Consider the following 24,838-nt stretch of genomic DNA (forward strand, 5'->3'; position numbering starts at 1 on the left):
GCCAGCTTGGCACAATTATTATGAAATGTCTACATGAAATTGATGTATACATTTGTATTTACATTTATGAAATGTCTTCACGAATTTGATGTATACACATATATTTAATTTTTATGTAATGCCTTCATGGAATTGATGTATACATTGGTATTTTTTATTTTTTTTTATTTGTTGATTATCTTTTTCTTCCTTTAGTAAGGGAGATGTGTTATGGTTAAGTTTTCTTAGGAATCTTTACTATGTCATTACAGTGATGCATTGCTTGTTCTAGATTCACTGTAGACTAGTATTCTGAATAGAACTATGTGTTGACAGTTGGAAGTTGGATCCTGGTCTGTGAGGTCTGTAAATTATATCTTGTGATTAAACTTCCATTTCTACACCAGAACTTGGAGGATTTGCTTATTCCTAACACCTACCCACACCATGCGCAACATGGGGTTGGACACAAGTGCCCAACCTTCCACCACACACACGGTCAAAGTCAGTGTGTGGGCGAGAGTCAGTTGCCCACAGGTGGATGGATGCAGGGACCGTCCAGGTGAATTTCAGTGGATTTGTTAGTTTCAAACTGTATGTTTTACATTTTAAATTAATGAAACCACTGAATTTCACCAGTTATAGTTATCTCAGGAAACTATAACTCGTGCCCTAAAGTAATATAACTTGTGCCCCGCCATGCACTGCTAATTACCCCAACTAATACATCACTCATGAGAAGATCTACGAAATCACTGCTAACATCAATGCAACATCTGAAATAACATTGTTTATGAAAACACCGTGCATGGCAGGGTTGCGAGTTATAGTTACTCATTTTTCTCAGCCCCCGCTTGATGGATCATCCCAAAACATTCCAGAAAGGAGCTGAGGTAGATGAACTTGTTTTCTGGAAAGATTTGTGAAGATTTGTCAATCAGTGCCAAAGTTCTTAGCAAAACAAAAAACGCTCATTCTATGAAGACTCTGACCTAACTATAACTATGCAGTGGCGACCGTTCTACACATAATATGAGGGGTGCAACTTAAAAAAAACTGACCATTAGACAAGGATTTTATTCTGCACCCTTTGTTCATTGTGCATTATGTAATGTAAAGTATTGGCTTTTAAAGTATCTATTTTGAAGTATGCTGAAGAATGCAAAACGTTGCTCTAAATGTGCAGATTTAATTTAAGACACAGTAGGCCAAAGACACTTTGAACTGCATACTCCACAAGGAATGTGTAAATTGTGTAAATTGTTGTATTAGTGCCACATATGTTTTATTAAGGTAGACAGCCTGCTGTTTTGATTTGTTCCAAAGTGTTTGCTGGGAATTTCTTTCTTGAGTAACAGGGCAGTGGTAGACCAGAATGTCCCCTAAGTGTGTACCCATTTCAGAGAGAAACATGTTTTCTCATACATTCTGTCCCCACAGTTGAGAACAGTCTATAACCAGTTCTAATTTTCTCAATGTGGCAGTGAACATGAGATGTTCACTGAGAGTGCTGATCCTAGTGAGGAAGGTGCAAGTGTACAATGTATTCCAAAATGAGAAAGATGTGATTAATATACCTCCGCCACAGCTTATTCGTTCCGTGAAGGGGTTACCTGTGCTGAAAATTATTATTTTCTGTTTGAAATATGGACATGCAGATTTGCTAGGCTCAGGGCGAAATTTGAACCAATTAAAACTCCCACAAAATGTAGGAAATATTTTCCTGAAATTAGAATAATGGACTTGTTAGTGATAATTCAGCAGATTCCATAACCAATGACACTGGGGTGTTGTGTGTCCATGCAGTGTCTAGTCAGTGCCTCTCAGACGCTCCTCAATGACTGTGAGAGTTTCTCTACAGGTGGTACTTGTGTATAATGCTTCCATATCCAGGCTTAGCAGTGTGCGTTCTTAGCTCAAATAGGAGGGCCGTTAATGAGATACAAGATGCTCCAAAAGCCCAGATGCTGACTCCGAAGACCTAAACAACTTCCTTCCCATATCCAACCTCCTCTTTCCCTTGAGAGACACTAAAAAAACATAAAAGAAAATAACGTCCTTGATGACCGCTGGTGGCGCTTCAGGGCTGGCTGCAGCACAGAGACAGCATTGCTAGATGTTATGGAGATGTACTGCCCATTCTTGACAACAGCACTCCACATGGTCAATCACACCTCCTTTTTCAAATGGAATAGTCATTAGATGGTGTAAGCCCCATCTCACAAATCGTTCACAGCAAATCAAATTGTGAAACTCTCACTAGTACCTCACCTCTTCACCAAGGAGTACCCCAAGGTTCCATCCTCTCCAACACAACTTCAGTCTGTTGCACCCTTCAGCTCTCTCCTGAGAAAATCCAACATCTCAATTCACCTACATGCAGATGGCAAGCAGCTGTACCTGAAGGACTCCATGCCAGAGGACATAACCAATCATGCAGAGACCCTTAGTGACCTCCAATCCCTGATGGCATGCAATCATCCCAAACTGAACAACTCCCTCCCCCTGAAAATGAACTTCCTTCTGCTCTCTAGACCACACTGCTCCACATCAGTGTAAGCCCGGCTGGGTACTTCAATCCTGCTTGACTGAAAGCCATCCACGATGGAAAATGCCAAATCTTTAGGATTTATTAAGGACAAAAATGTTAATCTTCACATGCCCACATTAATGCTGTAGCAAAGAGAGCCTAATACCTTAGAGTGAATAGGGGATGCATGTCTCTTATGCCATTAGATAACTTCAAAATAACAGTCAATCACTAGTCCTCTCAATACTTGATTATGGCAATTTCCCTATAGACTGGCGTACCCAAAGTTCACATGGCACCACTAAAGGCAGACCTAATTACGTGGCCTGACTAGTCACTAGTTGCAGAAGATCTGGGAACATCACCACAGTCCTGACCACACTAAAATAGCTTCCCATAGAAGCAAGAAGAATTTTCAAGCTGGCCTGCTCAGTTCACAAGGCAGTACATGCGGGAGCTGCTAACTATCTACCACACAAACACAAAACACAGAACAAGCCATCTCAGGGGTTTCCTGCTGTCTCCGAAGTGCAGATTCTCTAAGACTAGAAACGCCCTCATAGAAGAAAGCAAACACCCTGAAACAAGCATTCTAAGGACTTCCTCCCACAACCTAGAATGCCATCCCCACTACCACTAGAACACATCTGTCTCATGAGATCTTCAAGAAGGAGTTTAAAATTCTGCTCTTTCAGCAACATCTGCAACAGTCACTGAAACAAACTCCTAATGCAAGGCCATTATTGTTGGTGCATGGACATTATACCATAGGTTACCCTTACTGTGATTGTATTGTGTCTCTTATTCCTATGTAGCATGCTGTGCTACCCTTGAGGGCCTGATTCGCGCTATAAAAACCTGCAAATAAATAAACAACCACAGTTACAAACCAAAATAAAGAAAGAAATAACAGCTGTTACAAACCTTTTCTAAGTTTCTCCATGAGTTCCTCAGAATATCTCATTGCCCCCAAGTGTACTAGGGCTTGTGGAATCCTGTAGTCAGCAAACATGGTCACAGTAGAAATATCGTGAAAACACCCATCTCCTTTTCCCTCCAAAACACTCCATGTATCAGCCACAAGAATCTGGGCCCGTTTGTAGAAAGCCACTCTTTTCCCCTAGGATAAAGAAGTAACAATTTTCAATCACACTTGTACTTTGGATTTCATGCTTTTATCACGCAACTCATCACAGCAGTACTGTCAACAAAGTTCCCTTAATATTCTTTACAGTGGATCTCCTTAAAAATCCTCATGATCACTTAGAAGAGTGGTAATATTGTGAATCATAAAGAAGCCAATTTGTTTTGCACTCCTAGAAACAACAAAATGCAAACCAATTCTTCTCAAACTGTCACTGACCTTTCCCGACTACATCCTTTATTTTCAGGGTGTTCAACTTATTAAAAATGAGCAGATGTGATTAACAGATTGTTTTCCTATTAGTAATTGCTAGAGACAGCAAGCACACCATCCTTCAAGAAAGACATTTGGGACCAATTTTGCAGCGCAGTACAACACGTACCTGGCATAGTGCAGTTGGCAATACTAATATGGAAATTATCAATGGACCTGTGGAAATTTTTAAATGCTGTTACATAATGAGTGCACTTTATTGAAGTTGTCAATCCAAAAAGTGCTGGCTGTGGAATGCTGCCTTGTGAACATGTGGCATTTGGCCTTGTAAATCAGATTAGAAGTTCATCCAATACTAACTTGAATGCTTTGCTTCTCTTTAGCTTGCAGAAAATTGATGGGAATTAGAGATAACGGAGGGAAGGCAAAGATGATTAACACATCTGATCATAAATGAATTTGACAGGTACTTTTCCTAGTGGTGCCCTTGCCTGGGGATCGCCGCAGTTGCAGTTCAGTTCAGTTTATTATGATTTGGAATTCCGAAGACATCCACCTAACATTACAATAAAGCATTAATTCATAAAAAACGGTTTTATGAATTAATGCCTGGGGATCGCCATAGGAGGGTGATCCTCACGCAAGGATTCACCCACTAGACACCAGGGAAGGGGGTACCGGCCTCCCAGATATGGGCAACTGTTCCTGCTGTGGATCCGCAAATTGAACTGAAAGACTGATAGAACACCAGAGATTGTTTTATAGAAAAAAGAATGGGGTGAAGGTGGTCTGTCATGTTATGGGCCTAATTCCCACCCATAAAGGACTCAACAGAATTTCTGATCTCCTTATTTGCAGATTGAGGGCTTACCACTAGACTAACCTTCTTGGGGATTTGGGGGGACGGATGCAGAAAACCCACTAGATATCAAAAAATCCCCCTAAATCTGACACCAGAGTGGAGGCAGAGGGGCAGTAGTTACACTGGATGCCAGAGTCCAGTGTTTTACCACATTGGATTCCCACACTTCTCCCGAACAAAACACCACCTCCCATGAGTGGGTGGACCTAACACATGTTAACCATGTGAAGACCTCATTGACACCACATGGACTCCTAACAGTCAAAGTTTTGACTTGTTCCTGTCATGGGGAATAGGTGAAAACAAAGTTGGGTAATGTTTTTATCAGAATTGTTAAAATTCTTGGTGGCAGGAATTTTGTGGATACCTGCAAGATCCATGAACTTTTCCTCTGCAAAATTTGAGGAAAATCTGTGAATTTAGCCAAACTTTGATGTTTGCAGTGCATCTTGGGTAAGAAAACTAAGCGGTATCCACAACACACCACAATGGACTCCCCTGGCATGTTTAGTTTTCACAAATGTATGGGTTTGGTAGGTTTCTCTAGGTAGCGGCTGAGCCCAGGCCCAAATACTGCAGCTAACCACATCGACAGAATGGGTCAGTTCCCAAGCCAAGAATTTTGATGTTTCGTTGTTCTGTTTTGAGTCTTTTTTATGTCTCTGGCAATAGACCTAGCCATACACCACTTTTATCAGGAGTATGGGAACTCAGAATAGTTGAACATTTACTATTATCAGTTGAACTTCTTCCATTTTTAGTTTCCAAACGTAAACCAATGTGGAAGAAAGAACACATTTTGCAAAACACCCTCTAAATCACCTGAAAGTATGAGTAACTCCAAATTCAGAGTTGCACAAATAATCACTATTCTAAAGTAAGTATCTTAGACACATTTATAAACATGCATATGTCCATCATATCCAATTTTCACTCATTAGATTGTAACATATGAGTTGATGCATGGTCAGTACACAATGAAAAATCATTATTAGTTGCAGCTCGATTGTTGGCTCTGGATATCACGCTTTTGGAAAATCAACAACCATTATATATCACTAAAACCAGAAGTATCCCACGGGTATAACAGTACATTACTTCCGTAAATCGGGGCAAAAAATTGCAGATGAAAATGTCACCTATTTCTATTTTATCCTACTAATTTTCATTATTTCTTTTATTTCAAAGATTAGTTTCATTGGAAAAACTGTAAGTGATCTATAGAAATAAACCTGTGCTGAATTCTGAATTGTATCTACTTTTCATAAATGTATAGCTTTCTGGGTTCACTCATGGGTTTCACACATTTCACAAATGTACAACTTACAAGATGCAGGTGGGTAAAACCCACAAAAAGGAAAAAAACACTTGACTGCCACTTGGGCAAAATGGATAGGCTGTGATATAAAAAAAATAATTTTTACAACTCTGACTGTACCTGAAAGCTGTGAAGAGGATGATCTTATTATAGCAAACCATTTTTTGATGACATTTTGGAAAAATAAAACACATTTTCTTGCACAGCATTTTTGCGATTTTTCCAAAATAGAGCCACCTGACAGCTTAAGCACAAAGTACCCCAAACATCAAAAAAAGGATTGTCACTGTATGTGTGTGTGGGGGTGGGAGCCTCGGCAGTTAAGGTATTAAACAAACTGTAAAAAGGAATGAAATCGTGGTCAATACTATGACAATGGAGTATTTGGACGAGCTTCTACAGCATGCCATCCCTATGGTAGATGAATTTACCAACTCTCAATATATAGACTAAATTCAATTTAATAATATGAATTTGTTTGACTATCTAGCATTATCGTTAGTCATCATTACTTTTGAGGCACAGGGAAAGAAAAGGAAATGAGTTAGCGGAACTGACCTGAAACATTGCCTCATCTCTATAAGAAGGAAAGTTTTCAACCACAATTTGTATTAGTTTCTGTGCACTGTTTTCACTTGCTTTAACACAGTTCTGGAATGAACCTCCAAAGTTCTTCAGCAGAATAGTTCCAGTTTCATTGAGGACCTGATGTCTCTCTTCAATCATAGGCATGGGCTCATCACTATCAGAACGAAGTATGTGCTTCAGCTCATCAAGGGTCATGGTAGCGAAATATGACGCTTTGGTGAAAGGAATACCTTAGAAAAACAAATTATTTTTTAAAGAAGACATCCTAGTCCTTCATCCACTGATGCCACTAAATAAATGTATTGACAATTAAAACAATAACAGGAGTTAGAGGAGTTGAAGATATTTAATTTGATGGCAGAGAAGGAACGTCAGTCACATCCATTGTAGCAATTTCCCTCACAATTGACATGTGAAAGACTTTAACCCCCGCTTTCCCGCCCTCAAGCTTGTCCTATGATTGTGTCCTTACATTTTATGTGCAGAAAGGGTTGTATTCCCCAATACAGGATGCCAGAAGTTGTTGAAGAGGAATTTACCACCTTTGGATGGAAGAAAAACATTAGGCCCGATTCGCAAAGGCAATCTGAGACAAAAGTCTAACTTTACAACTTTTGGTATTCACAGAGGTCATTAAAAAGTCGAATCTTTACATCTGCAGTCGGGCCGTACTCTCCGCACCCGGACTGTACTCCCTGGCTCGGGCAGGATGAGGTGTAATCAATGTGCCAGAATGCAAATTTGTACAAAAAAGGAACATAAGGAATGTGTGATAAATGGTAAAGGAGGTCTTAAAAATCAGTTTGGGCAGGGAAAAGGGTGAGTCCGGACACTACATCATATTCCAGGAATGTTTGCTCATTTCCATCATGGTACATGCAGTCCACAATTTGCGCTCCCCTCAGTGTTGACGGAGGTGACAACACCACAGTCAACACTAAGGGGAACGTTGCACTTAGAATATCCTCTCTGATACATCAGTCATACAATACACACCTTCCGGAGCAATATGGAAATAAGGACATCAGGCTTCTGCTCAAACTAAGGAACTCGTTTTTTTTGTTAGGTGGGACTGCTGGTGTGACGTAGGCACATTCGCCACACCAACCGAAAGCAGTGATCCTGCTTTAGAAACATTTATTCACACAAGCTAGCTGTTATCTACCAGCAGGTGGGAACATTTCACTGGTTTTTCTGCATGTAACTGTGGGGCGCTACACAGAAATAGGTTTTGCAGTTTGCAGAAACAGACAAAGAACCTGGTGAAACAGAGAAGTCTGTTGGCAGGTCTGGAAGAGAGGTGTAACACCAGTAAGTGGGAGCAATATGAAAGAATGCAGGATAGAGATTTAAATTTTCCCTCGGAAACAGTGTTGAAGCACAGACTGATGGTCATTTTTTTCAGGTACCTGAGCGTACTCTGTGAGACAAGTGATCAGTACCTCCTTGAAGGGGTCTGCTGTGTGCCTCCTCTTGATATCGAACAATGTGTGTAGTCTGAATAGCATACTCTAGAAAAAGATGGCATTCTCCACAATTTCCAATGTGCCTGCCAATCAATACCTTTTTAAGTCACTCTGCATCTCACTAAAAGTAGCATGTTTTTGAGGTCTGTGCAGATCTGTCAAGGCTAGAAGGAGTGTGGTTATTCTGGTTTAATATTCAAAACTGCACAATTATCACAAGATAATCTAGATGTCTGTGTCTCATTGCTGATTGCAAAACAGCATTGTATTCATAAAACGAGTGAGCAAAATGGTACAAACACCTGACAAAAAACTTAAGGTAGCACTGTGTGATTTGTAGCTAAGGAAAAAGCTCACAAATTCTTTGAGAACGTTCTTTTGAACACCTATAGCAAAATATATTGTGTAGCTAGAGTTCTAGAACTTGCTGAGGCTCAGATGGGGACACACTCCTGTTTGTCCATCAAGAAGTATAAATAATATCTGAAAGGTTATTATCACATTAGGAGTGTTCAGCCTCTTCATAGAGCAGAGCTGACACACTACTTTAAGTTCAAAAATATTTTTCAATCAGACTCTGACCAAAGATAGAACATAAGGTGCCGGATCACAAAACATTTTTTGACTGGCACTGTCCCTTGGTGGGAAGGGGCTGCATGCTGCAAAACCTTTTGACATTATATTATAAGAGCAGATATGTGGGGATAGTAATGTGTGTGAGAATATTTGTCATTACGTGTGATGCATTTTTTGTGGTGTTTTTGGGCTCATTACTGCACTGTTATTGTGTTTTATTGTAGTTGCTTTATTGTGTTCTGTTTTGCCTGATTTGTTGTATTTTGCCATGCGATGTTTCTGTTATGTTGTTATTTGCTTTATTATGTTATGTTATCAGGGTATTTGTAGAGCGCACAGCTACTCGGCTGAGTGTCCCGGTGCTAGGTGAGTGTGACTAGCAGGTAGAAGTATTGCGATACTGGGGCTGTTTGCTGGACTATTGCTGGAACAACCAGGTTTTAGGGCCTTTCTGAAGGGGAGGAGATAATGCATATGTCTTAAGGTAAGCGGCATGCCGTTCCAAAGTTTGGCAGCTAGTGCCTGAAAGGATCGACCGCCTATTAGAGAGCGGAGGAACACAGGGGTGTGTGCTAACGACAGAGATGAGGAACGCAAAGAGCGTTGTGGATGATAGGGCTGGACTCTTTTCCTAAGATAGGGGGCTCCGGAGTCATGAAGGCCTTAAAGGCCAGGACAAGCGCTTTGAAATGGATCCTCTTGCGGATCGGGAGCCAGTGGAGAGAATTCAAGTGAGAAGACATCCGTGCCATGGGACCTAGTAAAAGTATAGCCCTGGCAGCAGCGTTTTGGACTTCCTGGAATCGGGTGAGTAGATATTCAGGTAGTCCAAGGTACATTATATTCACATAATCCAGCCTGGAAACGATCAAGGCCTGGACCACTGTTTTCCTGTGGGGGACCTGAAGAAGGGGTAGAAATTGTTTTAACATTTTCAGGAGGCCGAAGCATTGTCCGTCTACCGCTTGAATCTAAGAATTCATATTCAAGGTGTCATCCAATTTCACCCCAATGTTTTTAACTGACCTAACCGAGGTTGTGGGCGGGTGCAAGTCCTGAGGCTACCAGCTGCGCCTCCTGGAGTTACATTTCAGTTGATTGAGCTGAAGCCAGGCAAACACTCTGATAGACAAGAGCTGATCGCTTCACCATTAAAATCTGTGTCCTTATCACACGTGAAGAGCATACAACACTATTTCTGTTCCATGCCACTCAGCCAGATTTGCTAGGGGGGATATGTAAATATTAAACAATGTAGGGCCGAGCACAGAATGCTGTGGGACTCCCACCTTTGAAGGGGGAATGGGAGTCGAAAAAGGGGGAGCCCAAACTGTTTGTTGATGGTCCGACAGAAAAGAGGCAAACCACTCGATAACCGTCCCTCCAAAACCGGACTCCTGGAGTCTCCACAGGAGTCGGTCATGAAGGACGGTATCAAAGGTTGCAGAAAGATCCAGGAGTATCAGCATAGCTTTGCCGCCCCTATCAAGGACGTCCTTTATGGACTCCGAGATTTCAAGCGCCGTTTCCGTGCTAAAATTTGGCCTGAAACCAGTTTGGCTCTGGTGCAAAATATTGTTGGTTTCTACAAACGAGGTAATAGCTGAATTAACATTTTTCCAATGTTTTGGGAAAAAAGGTAGAGGGAGTATTGATGTCTATATTGTTCTGCTCTATTTCCTGCCAAAATCATAACATTCCTTTAAAATTTTAGAGACAAGCAGCCATTTAACATTGTCGAGGAGGTAAAACCACGCAGTTCTAGCTCCTGAATTAAAACATCAATCACCAAACCGTCTTAATTTAACACTTACAATACTCTCAAAAAAACAATACTGCCCAAGGGCAACATTTTGTGCTACTTTTTTTTTTTTTTAGTAACTATAAACATAACCATTGTGCCCTACACAATTCGAACACAAAATGTTGAAGGAATGTAATGTGACTTAACGCTTTTTAAGATAATAATCAGTTACGTACCTTCATCCAGAGCTCTGTTGATTGCAGCACACAGTGACCAGTACCCACTGTACATTTTACCCTTGTATGCCACCAAACATTTGTGCTCCTCACTTTCTGACCAGAACGAAAAGTTGAGTGTGTCAGAGAGGAACACCCAGTTCACTGAATCCTCATCCACTGTTTGGGGGTTGAGTTCATGAAGAGATTTCCAACCAGCCAAAGTGAGCTGATTGTTAGTGATTTTGGTAACCAACATTTCTGCAACTTTTCTCACGCCTTCATGGTCCGTGAAGACATCTTTGCTGTTTTCTGCAATGAACTTTCCAGAATCTCGAGGACACATCGGAGTTTCCATGTTTGCTCTAAGTACAGACAAAATTAGAATGTTATGACATAATACAATTCCAGGTAAATACATTTATGCATATAAAAATAACAATGACAGGGGACGTGAAATGTTAGCATTACCCTGGACAACCACATCCAAATGAAATTGGTTTACAATGTAAATACTATCTTATTTCTGTTAAGGTTTCATCCTTAAATATTATGATTGTGAGGACAATGGATTCAAGGAATCTGACAGAGAGAATAATGGCAAGCATGGAATGATAGGTCTCATAGCCTAGAGGAATGATCTTGGATTCCTGTGACAATATATTATAAATGTAGCATTTCACATCCCCTCAAAGCTACAAAGATGATCCATCCAACAATGGTTTTATGTAACATCACAGACCTTAAGACTGCCTACAGAAGTTTGATTATAACTGTTTTATTAGATCATTTGAAAATAATTTACAGATACAAAACCTAGCTGAATGGACTACTAGTCATTGATGCATTAACAAATCATCCGGTCTCACGCAGCAAACGGGCTACATAGTAGCACCTGGCAGGTTTATTAATAATAATCTCTGTTAAATTGGAATTAAAGCCTGATCAGATTTGCAGCTCTAGGGAACTGTTTGCAGTTTAACTGTGCCTTCCTCACTTGACTAGTTAAGATTAAAATTATGTGTTGGAAATTCGTCCAGAAATAGTTAAGTGGTAGGAGGGGGGTGGGAACGTAATTGACACACCGCCCTCAACGCTCGGCACCCGCCGTATACCTGCATCAACCTTCGGGGTCCAGTCGAGGGTTGATGCAGGTATACGGCGGGTGCCTAGCGTCGAGGGTGGTGTGCCAATTACGTTCCCACCCCCCTCCTGTGACCCATGGTGTGAATCCTTGACACCAAAAAAGTGCAGAAACCGTAAGTTCGGAAGCCTCCTAAACCAGGAGTAATTAGGAAGACAACTTTTCCTCCTAATTTTTTTGCACTTTACACTTTTTTGTTAATTTTCACTTTCACGTCCCTAGGTAAGGGTGGGCCTTAGAGAGTCCATACCACCAGAGTTTAATACACGCTGAGTCCTGATGAATGCCAGGTAAATTCATACCGTTTCGTGGCTGAAACATGTCGACTGATAATTAGGAAACTACCACTTAACTAATTGTGGACGAATTTCCAACACATAATTTTAATCTATAAGTCCTTAGTGGATAAGTGTGGCTCACTGGTTAGAGGAGGCAGACCTGGAAGCAGAGATCAGCCCGGGACCAGGGTTCAATTCCCAGCTCGGCGGGGTCTTGAGTCCTAAAATGTCCATGGACTCGACAATTCTCGCTCCGGTGCCTACTCGATTCACGGGTTCACACTCTGCCACTCTGGGCAATAGCTTGCTTAATCTCCACAACGGCCCCTCGCGGCGGGATGCCTGGTTTTCACCTTGCGGATACCCTGCCGGGGTTATCTCACAGGGGAATACCAGGACGGGTTCCCTAAGCAAGCGCTTAGAAACCGCTCGGTGATTTGCGCTATATAAATTCCTGTACATTTACATTTACATTTAGTGATCATTAAAATAAAGTTAGTTTTGATACACTACTGACTATTTTTAACTATCCACCACTCACTAATTTTCTTTGCACAACACTGCCTGAACCCACCAACCCGCTCCGCAGTAGATCTGGCGTTGCAGCACACAAAAGAGACACTCGGTCTCTTTTGTGGGGCCCGATGATGAAGCATGTCATCACTAGGTGGTGAGTGAGGGCTTTCTTTAACGCCTCAAGTGAAGTCGTTTACCTGCTCCTAGCGGTGGTTGAATACTACCATTGGACACTCTTTTTTTGTTTAGTGATTAATACTGGGGTATAAGAGTGTCACACTACTCTCCCTGCCTCTCTTTTTGTTTGGACCAGACTATTTAGTTAGCCACAAGAAGGACCTACTGATTACTGTGTTGCTGTATGCGAATGATGCTGTTCCGCTAGCCAGAACTGCAAAAGTCCTTAAATAATTTTACACTTTTTATGATTTTTTTAAAATATTAATGATAACATTACCAAAACTTTTATTATGATCTGTGGTTCAAAGAATACAAAATCACACTTACATGTTATAGAGGATTCTGTAGATGGCAGGTTAAGATTTTTACATATCTAGTTATCCCTTTTAACTCCTCACTTACTTGCCACCACTTGATTAACATTAGATCTCAGCGACTTTTAGATTTGCATAAAAACTTGGCCACAAACCTACTAAAAAATGCTTACCTTATATAGGAGTGTTTGTCCATTGCCATATAAAGAGCTGGCCTGTGGGGATATGATGAAGTAGACCAGCTGCAGAAACTAGAGAATAAATTTTTTATGGAGAATGCTAACGGTTCCACAAGGCTGTTTTACTTTATATAGTTCACGGTGAGCTAGGACTATCTTTTTTTGCGGGTCTAGTAAAGATCTTTCTGCTCCTATTGTAGGTTTCTATATGGCGGAGCAAGGAACTGTGCCTCACGCAATAGATTATAACAGATTGCCGAAATCTGGATAAGGCTCTGATATTCTCTGGCTAGCTTATTTAAAGAATACATTTTATCAGCTTGGGTTGCCAGAGGTCTTTAGCAACCCAGATCAAGCTATAACAACAAGTAAGACTATGGTACAGCAAATGGAGAGAATGTACCTGGTGGAAGCTATACTAGCACAGGAATTAAGCAAATCTTGACTTACTTACAAGGAGGGGCCCGGAACCCTATCTTTTGATGGTCACTAATCTCAAACATAAATTTTACTTAACACATTTCAGACTAAGTACAGTGCACTTGTTGGTTGCGTTCCTAGCTGTTGTCGTTGGTTTGAAGATCTCATTCAATGTCTCTGTGATAGTCATACTGCACCGAGCACCTTGTCATCTTTTGTAAAAATGTATTTTGCCCCTAGGAAACGCTATATTTTGCCGTTATTACATGATCTTAAGATAAGGAGGCCTAAACAAGCACTATTTGTTTTACCCCTGACAATTTTGCACCACTGGGAACCCAATGCGAGGGGTGGGTCCTCAGAAGAAGATCAGAACAACACTAGGATGGCCCCTCGCACCATGACCATTTCATCCAAATTAAGATTAGTGCAAATGTATCACCTAGCCTGGCCGATGAAGAGTGTTACCCAGAAACTGGTCCCATGATGCTTGTTTCCGGTTCACGGAAGACCTGGCTTGGCAGTTCGGGCTGGACTGTTCCCATGAGGCACAGGGTCAAGACTGATTTGCATATAGCTAGGTCTGAACTGAGGTGGCGAAGTGAGCTAAAGAATGATGATGGATTCATCTGAAAAGCTTCAGCGCTCTGACCATCATCTCCTTGGTTGGCTTTGTTAGCCCTACGTTGACAGGGTATGCCCAGACGTGGGTCCCTTGCTCACTTTGCCACTGGATTCAAGCTAGCCTGGCTGATGAAGGGTGTTACCCAGAAACCGGTCCCAGGATGCTTGTTTCCGGTTCAGGGAAGAACTGGCTTGGGAGTTCGGGCTGGACTGTTCCCATGAGACACAGGGCCAAGACTGATTTGCATATAGCTGGGTCTCAACTGAGGCGGCGAAGTGAGCTAAAGAATGATGATGGATTCGTCCCAGATCTGTGACTGGGGGTGAGTGTCTGAAAGGTTTCAGCGCTCCGTCCATCATCTCCTTGTGTTTGCGATCACCGTAATTGTGGATATCTTGCCCCCACTCACCTGCACCGTGCAGATCTCCTCTCTAATCCCACGTTTAGATGTCCCTACTTGCCTGCAGACTTTTACTATATGGTGTAGGCATGCCTTCTTAGCGCCAGCTTCTGGGGCAAAGTGGCCCAGACGCGCTCAGATGTGCTGGGAATGGAAGTGGAATTATCCCCACAAATAGCTCTACCGTGGTCCTTCAAAGGGATTCTTATTATGGTGGCTATGTGTGGTAATTTGTTGCTTTTGTTGTCTTGTCTAAAAAACTTATAAATGTGGTTAACAAAAAAAGATTAGCCGTCCATACCTGTGAGCCAAGATGGGGAGGAAAGCCACTAAAAAAATATTGGTCATTGCCCAATACTACGCTGAGCCAGGCACAGATAGACAGAATAAGAATAAGAAACACAAGGAGCTAAAGAGTTGCTCGCAACTACAACAAGGGAGAGGCAGGTCCGCATTCTGGGGGCAACGGGGGGAACAAGGGGATACTCTGCACCAACTTACAGGCCCCAGAATGCCCAAATAGATAATTGGTGCCACAATTGCAAATATCCTAATCATTGGATTAGAGAGTGCGTTTCTACCAAAAAACTAACCAAAGGTGCTCCATGTCATGAGTACTTACCCAAGGGGGATACAGAAAGTCTTTTAACAGAGGGTCAATGTGAGAAGTTGGCCTGATGTGCAGTGCTCACTATTCTAGTGATCACTATATATCAGTCCAAACAACCCTTATTGATGATTGGTTGTAAGTCAACCTGATAGACCAGCTATCCTAGTAGCATGGATACGAGCAGTCTAAGGCTAAGACTCTAGAGGGCGTGTTAAGCCAGCTGTTTTACCATCACATTACCCCTTGAACACCCAGTGAAAGGACACCACACAAGTGTTATGAAAATAAACAGTGTATTTATTAGAATCACAACAACCCTGTACTCTTTATGAGGACAGGGTGCTAGGCACACAACAAAACTCTTACGAAAATACTTAAGTTAGCACGTTATACACAAATGCCCGAGGGGCACGAAAAACCATATTCTAAAAGTGGAATGCGAAATTACTAGCAGGTAAGTACAGTACTAATAGGCTTTGGAATCGCTAGGACTTGACTAGGGAATCGTTAGATTACTTCTAGGAGACCTAGGGGACTCGGGTGCAGAGTGTGCACTCTCACGCGGGATGCGGGACAAAGTCTATGGAGGCTAGTAAAGGCAAAGTTAGTGTTCACGGGCGAACCCGACCTGGTAGGAAGAAAACGACAGTGGATCCTGACCCTAGGATAGTGAGGCTATGCTGGGACACCGAAGTGCCGAAGTTACCTAGCCCAGGGGCTGCAGCTGCATAGGTCTGAAAAGACGTCGGGAATCTCGTTGCCGGACCAGGAGCCTGGAAGAAGGAAGTTGCTGGCAGGCGACCAGTGAAGAAAAGTTCGATGGATCCAAGCCTGGATCGAGGAAGAAGAAACCTGAAAGCAGAGGGGACCAAGTTCTTGAATCACTAGCCAGTGATTAAGTGGGCACCAGGATGGCACCGGGCGAAGTCACCGCAGTCAGGTGAGTGGGCGACGCTGGCTCTGCAGATCTCACGGACCAGGAGGCGTTGTCGGTGACCAGGATGGAGAGGCGAGCTGTCCCACGATGGATGAAGCTGTCGGCGTCGAAGTTACCCAGGATTGGGCAACAAGCCTTGGCTAATTCAACCCCACGCGGTGGACTCAAAATGGCGTCTTGACTGGACCAGGAGGGTCCGGGGGGCTCCTCTTTTGGAAGGGAGCAAGGGCCAGCCTGGAGCAACCAGACCAGCAGCAGAAATGTCGTCGGGCGTCGTTCAGAAGGCCACAAGCCAGCGGGCTAGTAGCCAAACAACGCGGTGAGCAGCAAAAAGCAGAAGGGCCCCACGCAGATCGTGGAGATGCTGGGAGGCTGCACTTCGGTGCTGGAGCTGCTCAGGGTCGGGGCTTCTCGGACCCCAAAGCACTCACCAGGAAATTACTCGGCGGGCTTGCTGGAAAGAAGTCGTGCAGTCTTGAAGATGGCCGGTCCCTCGAGGTCTCGTCACACCCACGAATCTCAGCGTGACTGATGATGCAGGTAGAGGTCAGAGGTGCCAGGGAAGCCGGTTCTCGTCGAGCTGGGCAGTCTTGATCCGGAGGAGAGACTTGCAGCAGACCGCAGTGTTCTTAAGATGGTGCCTGCGGATGCAGGGTGACTACTCCTTAGTCACAAGGGAGAAATCTTAGGAAGAAGTCTTGAGTTCCTTTCGTGGAAAGTAGTTTCAGGATTCAAAGATGATCTAATTTGGAAGGGGGCCAGTTCCTACCTTTATCCTGTAAAAAGGGGCTGGCACGCGACTAAGTCCTGCCCTAGGGGTGGGACTAGGAGGGGGGTGGTTACACCCACTTCCTTGGCGGGCTTTTCCCCAGCACAGGGTCTGGAGTGACCCTGGAACTGGTTCCAGCCAGCCTATGCACAGTGAGCACCGGGGTGCCACGTGCAGTCACCTTCCTCTGAAGCCCTGCCTACCTACAATACACAAAACCCTGTCTGGGACGGTGCTGGCACCGCCCCTGGCAGGAAACCCTTTGTCCTTATCTCCTGCTCTGGGAGGACTCCCAGCAGCAGGAGGGCAGACTTGTGTCTCGGTGGCAGCATCCATTTTGTGGAGCTGAGGCTCTGTTTGACTTTAACCGGGGTTAGGGGTTACATACATGTCGTGTCCCTCTAGAAGGGTGGAATGCTAACCCCGTCGCCAGAATTGGCGAGGGGTTAGTATTCCAATTCGTATGACACCTTACTCGACATGTTTTGATAAAGCGATACCAGAGTTGGCATATAACCGCGAGGATTATAATGCACTTAAGAGTATATGGTATGCGATATCATGGAAACGGCTAAGGGATGGATCCCGAAAGCCGCAGACAGGCTCAGCTCATGCCAGAGCACCATCTCACACGATTCCAAGCACTCTGCCTCCAGGATTGTTAAGGCCTGCCATAGGAGTGACTGATAGGAGATCTGTGTGTCCATTTTAGGGTTAGATATAGGTATACTATATCTAAAGCAAAGGGTGATTACACCACCTTGCCCCAGCTGTCAAGCAGCCAGTTGTGTCAGATTTGGATGGCCAGCCAGGGGTGGCATAATACATGCTGCAGCCCCTGGTAGGCCCTGGGTACACCTATGCCCTGGGTACCTAAGGTACACTGTACAGGGACTGATAAGGTGACTCAGTATCCAATTTAGATATGTACCTAAGGTACATGGAATCCATTTTACAGAGAGAGCAGTAGGCCTGGGGTCCTGAATAGCAGGGCCCCAGGTCAACTAAGTCAGAAAACCAGCAAAACACCAGGCAAAAAGTTGGGGGCAACCATAGTCAGGGATCTACCTTCCTCCAAAACAACATAATGATATGCCCAATAATGTCCCCTATGCCGAATATTATGCCAATGACTCCAAAGACACCACTTATCAGCGACACCAACAAAACAACTTTGAGAGACAGGCTCCTAGGTGGTAACTATCCCCTTTCCAGATTATGATTTTGTGCAATAGGGTGGCCCAGGAGGGAGGGAGGAACAGGTCGAAATTCCAGTGGATTCAAGAGGGCCATATTTTGAAGCAATGGTGCAAGGACAGAAGATGAAATTCGTCATGGACACGGGCTACTAATTCCTCCATTTTTTTAAAACGTATCTCACATGCACTCCTCTTAAGAAAATGTGCCTGTGCGCTGTTCAGTCTCCACCCCACTGAAATACCAAAGGCCAAATAACTGATAAGCATTGTTTTGTATTGACAGACAAATGCAGCCTTAACTTGTTGGGCATAGACTTACTTCAAAAATTACATGCAACGATAAAATGAACCACCAATGGCATATACCTTGAGAGTATCAAAAACTCTCCTTTTCCAACTAATGGCTACTTTGCCAGAATGGGTGTTTGACTAAGTAGACAACAATGTGGGACATATGACAATAGCACTTGTACAAATAACTGTGTAACAAAATGTTCCTCTCCCACAAGTACCACAGTACAAAATATCAACAGAAAGAGAACAGGGGAAATAGGTGATAAGAGAGATACAGTGTTCCCCATGTAATAGACCGATCATCCCTGTATTAAAAAAGATGTCTGGAGGTTTGTGGTTGACCTCTGCGAGATTAGTGAAATAGTGAAACCATGTTTCCTCGGGGCACTTAACAATGCCACTGTATTAGCCGACATTCTTCCTAATTCATGTCACTTTTCTGTCACTGATTTGCAAAATGTTTTCTTTTCCAATCCCCTACATGAAGACTCATAATACCTATTCAGTTTTTTGTTTAAAAAACGTTTGTTGGGGCGTGGCCAAGATGGCGGCATGAGCAGACGTGTGGATTCTCTGCTCCCGCCGACGGACGGTTTATAGCACCGGTTCTGGCCGTTTCCTGGCCTGCTGATTCGGGCTGGGGGGCGGACCGGACTGTGGAGACAGCTGACCTGGCCTGAGGGGTTGAACGGGAGTCTTGGAGCGCGAGGCAGGCGCGAGGCAGAGCTTGCGGCTGGAGACGAGCCCCTCCCCCACGGGGCCGCGGCTGGAGGTTCGGCACGGCCTGGCAGAGCGAGCTCCGTGCAGCGAACTCCGGAGGGCCTGGAGGTGACGGCTGGTGACACCGGGCCGCCGCTGACTGGGTGAGCGCCGGAGACAGCGAGAGTGCAGGTGAGTGGTGGCCAGAAAAGGGAGGCAGCGGAGCTGAAACAGAGGCCAGCGCGACACCATCTTGGAAGGCGCAGTGAGGAGCGGCAGCACAACGCGCACGGTCGAGGGCCCAATAGGAGGATTGAGGCACTCCCGTGCTACCCCAGAGGGGAGCGGCGGGCGCTCGCTCTGCTACAGGGCGTACTGGAGGCAGGTCATCCCTCAGGTGAGGTGGAGACCCCGTATTGCGGTGCGGACAGCGAGCGGGTGGTGGCGGCTCGAGCACTGCGACAGGGCCACTCCAGGGGAAGGCCGCAACACCATTTTGAGGAAGCCGGCGAGAAGCTAAAGTAATGCAGGACACGCAGGTGCGGTTGAGGGCCTGACGGGTGGAGTAGGGCCCTCCCGCGATACCGCAGAGGGTGAGTTTCCACACCGAGGAGTGCTGGGCCGCCTGAGACTGCTGGACGTGATGGTGGCTCTGACCAGCGGCGACAGAGAAGCAGAGGTCGGCCCCCGTGGAAGGTCCTGCACCGAGTTGTGGCCATGACTGACGGTGGGCCTGCGGACCCGGGGGCGCGGTGCTGCGGTGAGGCCTGGATGCCCGGAGAAAGGATAAGTGGTGAGGAGTGGCGTGTCCTGGGCCTGCGGTTGGCTGCGGCCTGGAGGGGGCCTTGTAGTGAGGTAGAGCTGCATTAGAGGCCTGGGGGTACGACCCAGGGCGGGAGAGGCGCTGCTGGAGATGCGGGACATTCCACACTGGACGGGCTGGCAGATCAGGAGGCGCGGTGAGCTGACCCATTGCGGCGTGTGCCTGGCCATACCCAAAGGCACAGCGCAGCGGGTGGAGACGTGGTGCCGGCGGTGGGCACCGGGACGAGTGACGGGCAATGTCCACTACCAGAGGCCGCAAGGAGAAATCGGTGAAGGAGCTCTTTGCGAAAGCACAAGCGGCCCAGCAAAAAGGCAAACCGGCGTCGGCCGTGGTACAGATGGGTCCGGAGGCAGAGGCTGGCTCGGAGCCTATCACGAAAGCGTTTCTAGAATCCCTTTTCACGACACTACCGGAAGACATCCACGTCTTGAAAGCGGAGTTTGCTGGCGAGATCAGGGAGGTGAGACGAGACGTGGATGGAATAGGTGAGCGGGTGGCTGACTTGGAGAGCAAGAGTGACAACAGGGACACTGAACTTGCCGCCCTACAACAAGAAATCATACGCCTCCATGATCAGCAAATAGACCTCCAGCTGCATATGGAAGATCTGGAGAACCGTTCTAGGAGGCATAATATCCGCATTCGGAACGTTGCACTGTCAGAGACCGCCACGGACCTGTTTCGGTTCGCGCGGGAACTCTTCAATCATGCCTTGGGGCGCCCACTGGATTCTGATCTCCGCCTTGACAGGGCGCATCGTGCGGGTCCCCTGAGGGCATCGCCGGCTCCTCCGCCGGACATTCTGGTCTGCGTCCAAGATTATCGAATGAAGGAGGAGATACTGCAGAAGGCGAGACAGATGCATCCAATTTCATTCCAGGGTCACTCACCGTTGCTGTTTCAGGACTTGGCGGCTCTCACGTTGCACAAGCGTCGTCTCTTCAAACCAGTCACGGCCCATTTGCAACAGCAGAATATACCCTACAGTTGGGGACACCCATTTCGCCTGGTCTTCAGACTGGATAACAAACAACACCAGCTTTGCTCGGTCTCGGAGGCCTGCCGTTTGCTGGGCATCGAACCACCCGAGGAGGAGGATGAAGGACAGGGGCCAGTGCCGGAGATGGACGACTCCAAGCCAAGATGGCGACAACAGAGGAGACGACGGAGAGTGAAGAAACCCCCAGCGATAGAAATAGCAGAATGCTGGAGGTCTGCGGTGGAGGCGGTGGCTTCAGATGGCAGCTCGGCCCCCAATGGTTGACATGTCAAGTTCATTGTCGAGCCATGATCTCCTGTTTTGGCTGCCTGGCCGTTGGCGGGAGGGAGACCACTGGAGGGTTTGGTGGTCTACCCCCTTCCACATTTTTCCTATCATCTGTAGACGAAGGACTCATTGTGTGTTGGTTTTGTGGGGGGTTCTGGGGGTTGGGTAGGGAGGGGGGGGAATGGTTCATGGTCCACCGAGGGTTTGGATCTGTGTTTAGTTTCTACTCCAGGGGCCCTTGGGTGGAGATGTGTTTATACGCTGCGATACTGTGTGCTTCTAGAGCTTTGCTATGACTGGTTTGGTGTTCCACTTGTTAATTGCCGGTTACGGACCTTGCAATACTTACACTTAATGTTCAAGGGCTGAACAATCCAGTCAAGCATAGGGCTGTCCTGTTATGTTTGGAGCAATCCCAGGCCGACATTTGCCTCCTCCAGGAGACACATCTCCTCCCCAAAGATTGTCATCGCCTTCGTTCCCGTAAGTTCCCCTCTCAATTCTTTTCCTCGAGCCCCACTAAGTCGGCCGGTGTTGCGATCTTGGTGGCCCAGAAGTTAAGGGGTAAGGTGTTACACAAATCTGCGGAGATTAAGGGGAGACTGTTAGCTTATAGATTCTCGATAGGGGACTCCACACTCACGATAGGCACTGTATATGGCCCCAATGAGGGCCAAGAAAAGTTCTTCCATAGGGCGCTCACAGAGATCACGATCGCAGCTGACCGCTATATAGTGCTAGGGGGCGACTTGAAAATTGTTTTCGATAATGTCATGTCAGCGCACTTCCCAGGCCGGGGCTCTTTCGTCGGAGGGCTTGGATCGTTTGGCTGAACTTGGCCTCCAAGACCTTTGGCGCAGGTTCCACCCAGGTGAGAGAGATTATACGTACTACTCCAATGCACACAAGTCATATGCGCGTTTAGATTAGCTGCTTGCATCCACGCCTACTCAGGCACTTGTTACCAAGGTGGACATAGGAACAGCCTCACTTTCTGATCCGGCCCCAGTGACATTGGTCTTCTCCATGCCGGCCGCACAGTGATCACGCAGGGTTTGGCGACTGCGGGAAACATTGCTACACAGGGAGGAGGTGGTCTCTAAGATTCAGCGCGCGATTGCAGAGTACCTTTTACATAACAACAATGCTGACACCACGCTTGCCACACAGTGGGCTGTGCTTAAGGTGGTTCTTAGGGGGGAGTTTATTGCCATTTCGGCGGCAGAGAACGTAGAACGTCAGGCTAAGAGGGATGAACTCACTCAGCAGACCAGAGAGCTGGAACAAATGCACAGGAGAACGGGTGCCCCGAGAATATGGAGATAGTTGAAGGCGGTGCAGCAGCAGCTGGCGGCGTTAGATTTAGATCGGGCGGAGTTTGCGGCCCTTCGGCTGCGCCATGCGTATTACACTGGGGGAGACAGATGTGGGCGCCTGTTGATGCACAAGCTGCGAGAGATGATGCAGCAGCGGACGGTGCGGGAGATACTTAGAGGTGATGGCACACGGGTCACGAAGGACCATGACAGCTCCTTTAGCTCCTTCTACGCGGATCTTTATTCCGCTGATCCCCCGGCTGTCAGGGAGGAAGCTGATTTTCTGGCCTCTGTCCCCCTCCCGGCCCTCCTGCAGGATCTGGTGGAGTATCTGGAGAGAGATATATGACCGGAGGAGGTCATTTCGGCCATTTCCCGTCTTAAAGTAGCGAAGGCCCCTGGCCCGGACGGCTTCCTGGCGAATTTTTATAAGACCTTTTGTGCCCAGGTCGCCCCGCTGCTTGCACGCCTATTTACCTCCTTCTCGGAGCAGGGAGCGAACCCTGGGGACCTGTTGGAGGCATCCATCGCTGTCATACCCAAACCGGGTATGGACCGTACCAAATGTGGGGCATACCGACCTATCTCCCTGCTTAACGTGGACCTCAAGCTCTATACCGGGATCCTGGCCTCCTGCCTGGAACCATACATGGGATGCCTGCTGGATCCGGATCAGTCCGGGTTTATCCTGGAGCGTCAGACCTCCGACAATACTAAGCGGGCCTTCCATCTCCTAGAAAAGGCCGCACGCACAGAGTGGGAATACATGTTGTTGGCCATAGATGCAGGGAAGGCGTTCGACAGGGTCCACTGGCCCTATCTGGAGAAGGTCTTGGAGAAAGTAGGTATGGGTCAGAAATTCCGTGCTCGGGTGATGAATTGCTACAAGTTCCCTATGGCCACGGTCCGGGTCAACGGGTTCACATCTCCCCGATTTGCCATCGAAAGGGGTACGAGACAGGGGTGTCCTTTGTCCCCCCCCCCTGTTATTTGCACTCTACCTGGAGCCCCTTGCGCAACTTCTTAGATTAGATCAGAGTGTGCGGGGGATCAAATTTGGGGGGGGGGACATGCATACAATCAGCTTGTACGCGGATGACATTCTGATCTCGCTTTCTAGTCCGAGGGTTTCCTTACCGGCGTTTTTTGAGGACCTGACGAGCTTCGGTCGTGTATCGGGGTTCAAGGTCAATATGACCAAATCGGTGGCCCTGGACCTGTCCCTTGAGAAACCTATTCGAGCCCTCTTGCAGGAGTCGTTCCCCATTCAGTGGTAGGCGGAGGCGGTGCCATACCTGAGGATACAGCTGGCCCCTTCACCATCGGCCCCCGTGACTATCAACTACTCCCAATTGCGACTGAAAATTAGGCGTGAATTGGGACAATGGAGGGACTACCCTCTATCCTGGCTAGGTAGGGTGGCGGCGGTCAAGATGACGGTCCTCCCCCAGATCTTGTATCTCTTTCGCACAATCCCTCTCCGTCCCCCTTCGGGCTGGATAAAGCAGGTGCAATCTGAGCTGTCGCAGTTCATATGGCATGGGAGGAAACCACGCCTAAAGCTACGTCTGGTGATGCTGGCCCCTGAACAGGGCGGGATCGGGGTCCCGGATTCAGCAGCGTACTTTCAAGCTGCGCAACTACGTTTTTTGGTGGAGTGGAGCAGGTGGGAGTCTGGGAAGCATTGGTTATTCCAAAATCAAGCTATCGCTGGTAGAACCCTACGGGAGATCCCCTTCCTGCATAGACGACATAGACCTCCTAACTAGTACGCCTCCTACGTCATGAGAGTCCTGCTGGAGATCTGGGATCGTACGAACGTGAGCCATGAACTCACGACTCTCCCATCCCCCCTCACCCCCATTGTGGGGAACCCGGACTTCCAGCCGGGGTTGGACGAGGTGGCCTTTGCTAGGTGGAAGCCTTCTGGCTGCCGGTTCCTTTATCACATGAAAAGCAACTGATTTCGGACCTCTACAAGATGCTCCAGGGCAAACACACTCACACCTACAGCGCTGGCAGGGTGCTATAGGAGCGGGACTTGGGGAGGATGCTTTCTCACAAAGAATGGGAGGGGATATATTATAGAGCGCGATGTTCAGCGTATCACATGGGGCTCACTGACACCCTCACCAAGGTAGCGACCTACTGGTACTACATCCCTGAGCGTCTCCACGAGATGGATCCTGCCAAGGACGCCCTGTGTTGGCGCGGCAGCGGTCAGTTGGGC

General features: G+C 46.4%; 1 protein-coding gene across 4 annotated transcripts in view; it reads right to left on the minus strand.

The window, feature by feature from the left end:
* The window catches only part of QNG1 (Q-nucleotide N-glycosylase 1), a 127,480-nt gene that overhangs the window by 57,576 nt on the left and 45,066 nt on the right, over positions 1 to 24,838 (minus strand). For all 4 annotated transcript variants that reach the window (XM_078675819.1, XM_078675820.1, XM_078675821.1 and 1 more), the window contains exons 2-4: positions 10,657 to 11,000; positions 6,605 to 6,864; positions 3,434 to 3,629 (exon numbers count right to left, since the gene is read on the minus strand). In XM_078675819.1, the coding sequence (XP_078531945.1) occupies positions 3,434 to 3,629; positions 6,605 to 6,864; positions 10,657 to 11,000 (800 nt within the window). The remainder of the gene's footprint in view (positions 1 to 3,433; positions 3,630 to 6,604; positions 6,865 to 10,656; positions 11,001 to 24,838) is intronic.

This window comes from Lissotriton helveticus, chromosome 2_1 (genome assembly GCF_964261635.1).
Source record: "Lissotriton helveticus chromosome 2_1, aLisHel1.1, whole genome shotgun sequence".
In the NCBI taxonomy this organism is placed as follows: Eukaryota; Metazoa; Chordata; class Amphibia; order Caudata; family Salamandridae; genus Lissotriton; species Lissotriton helveticus.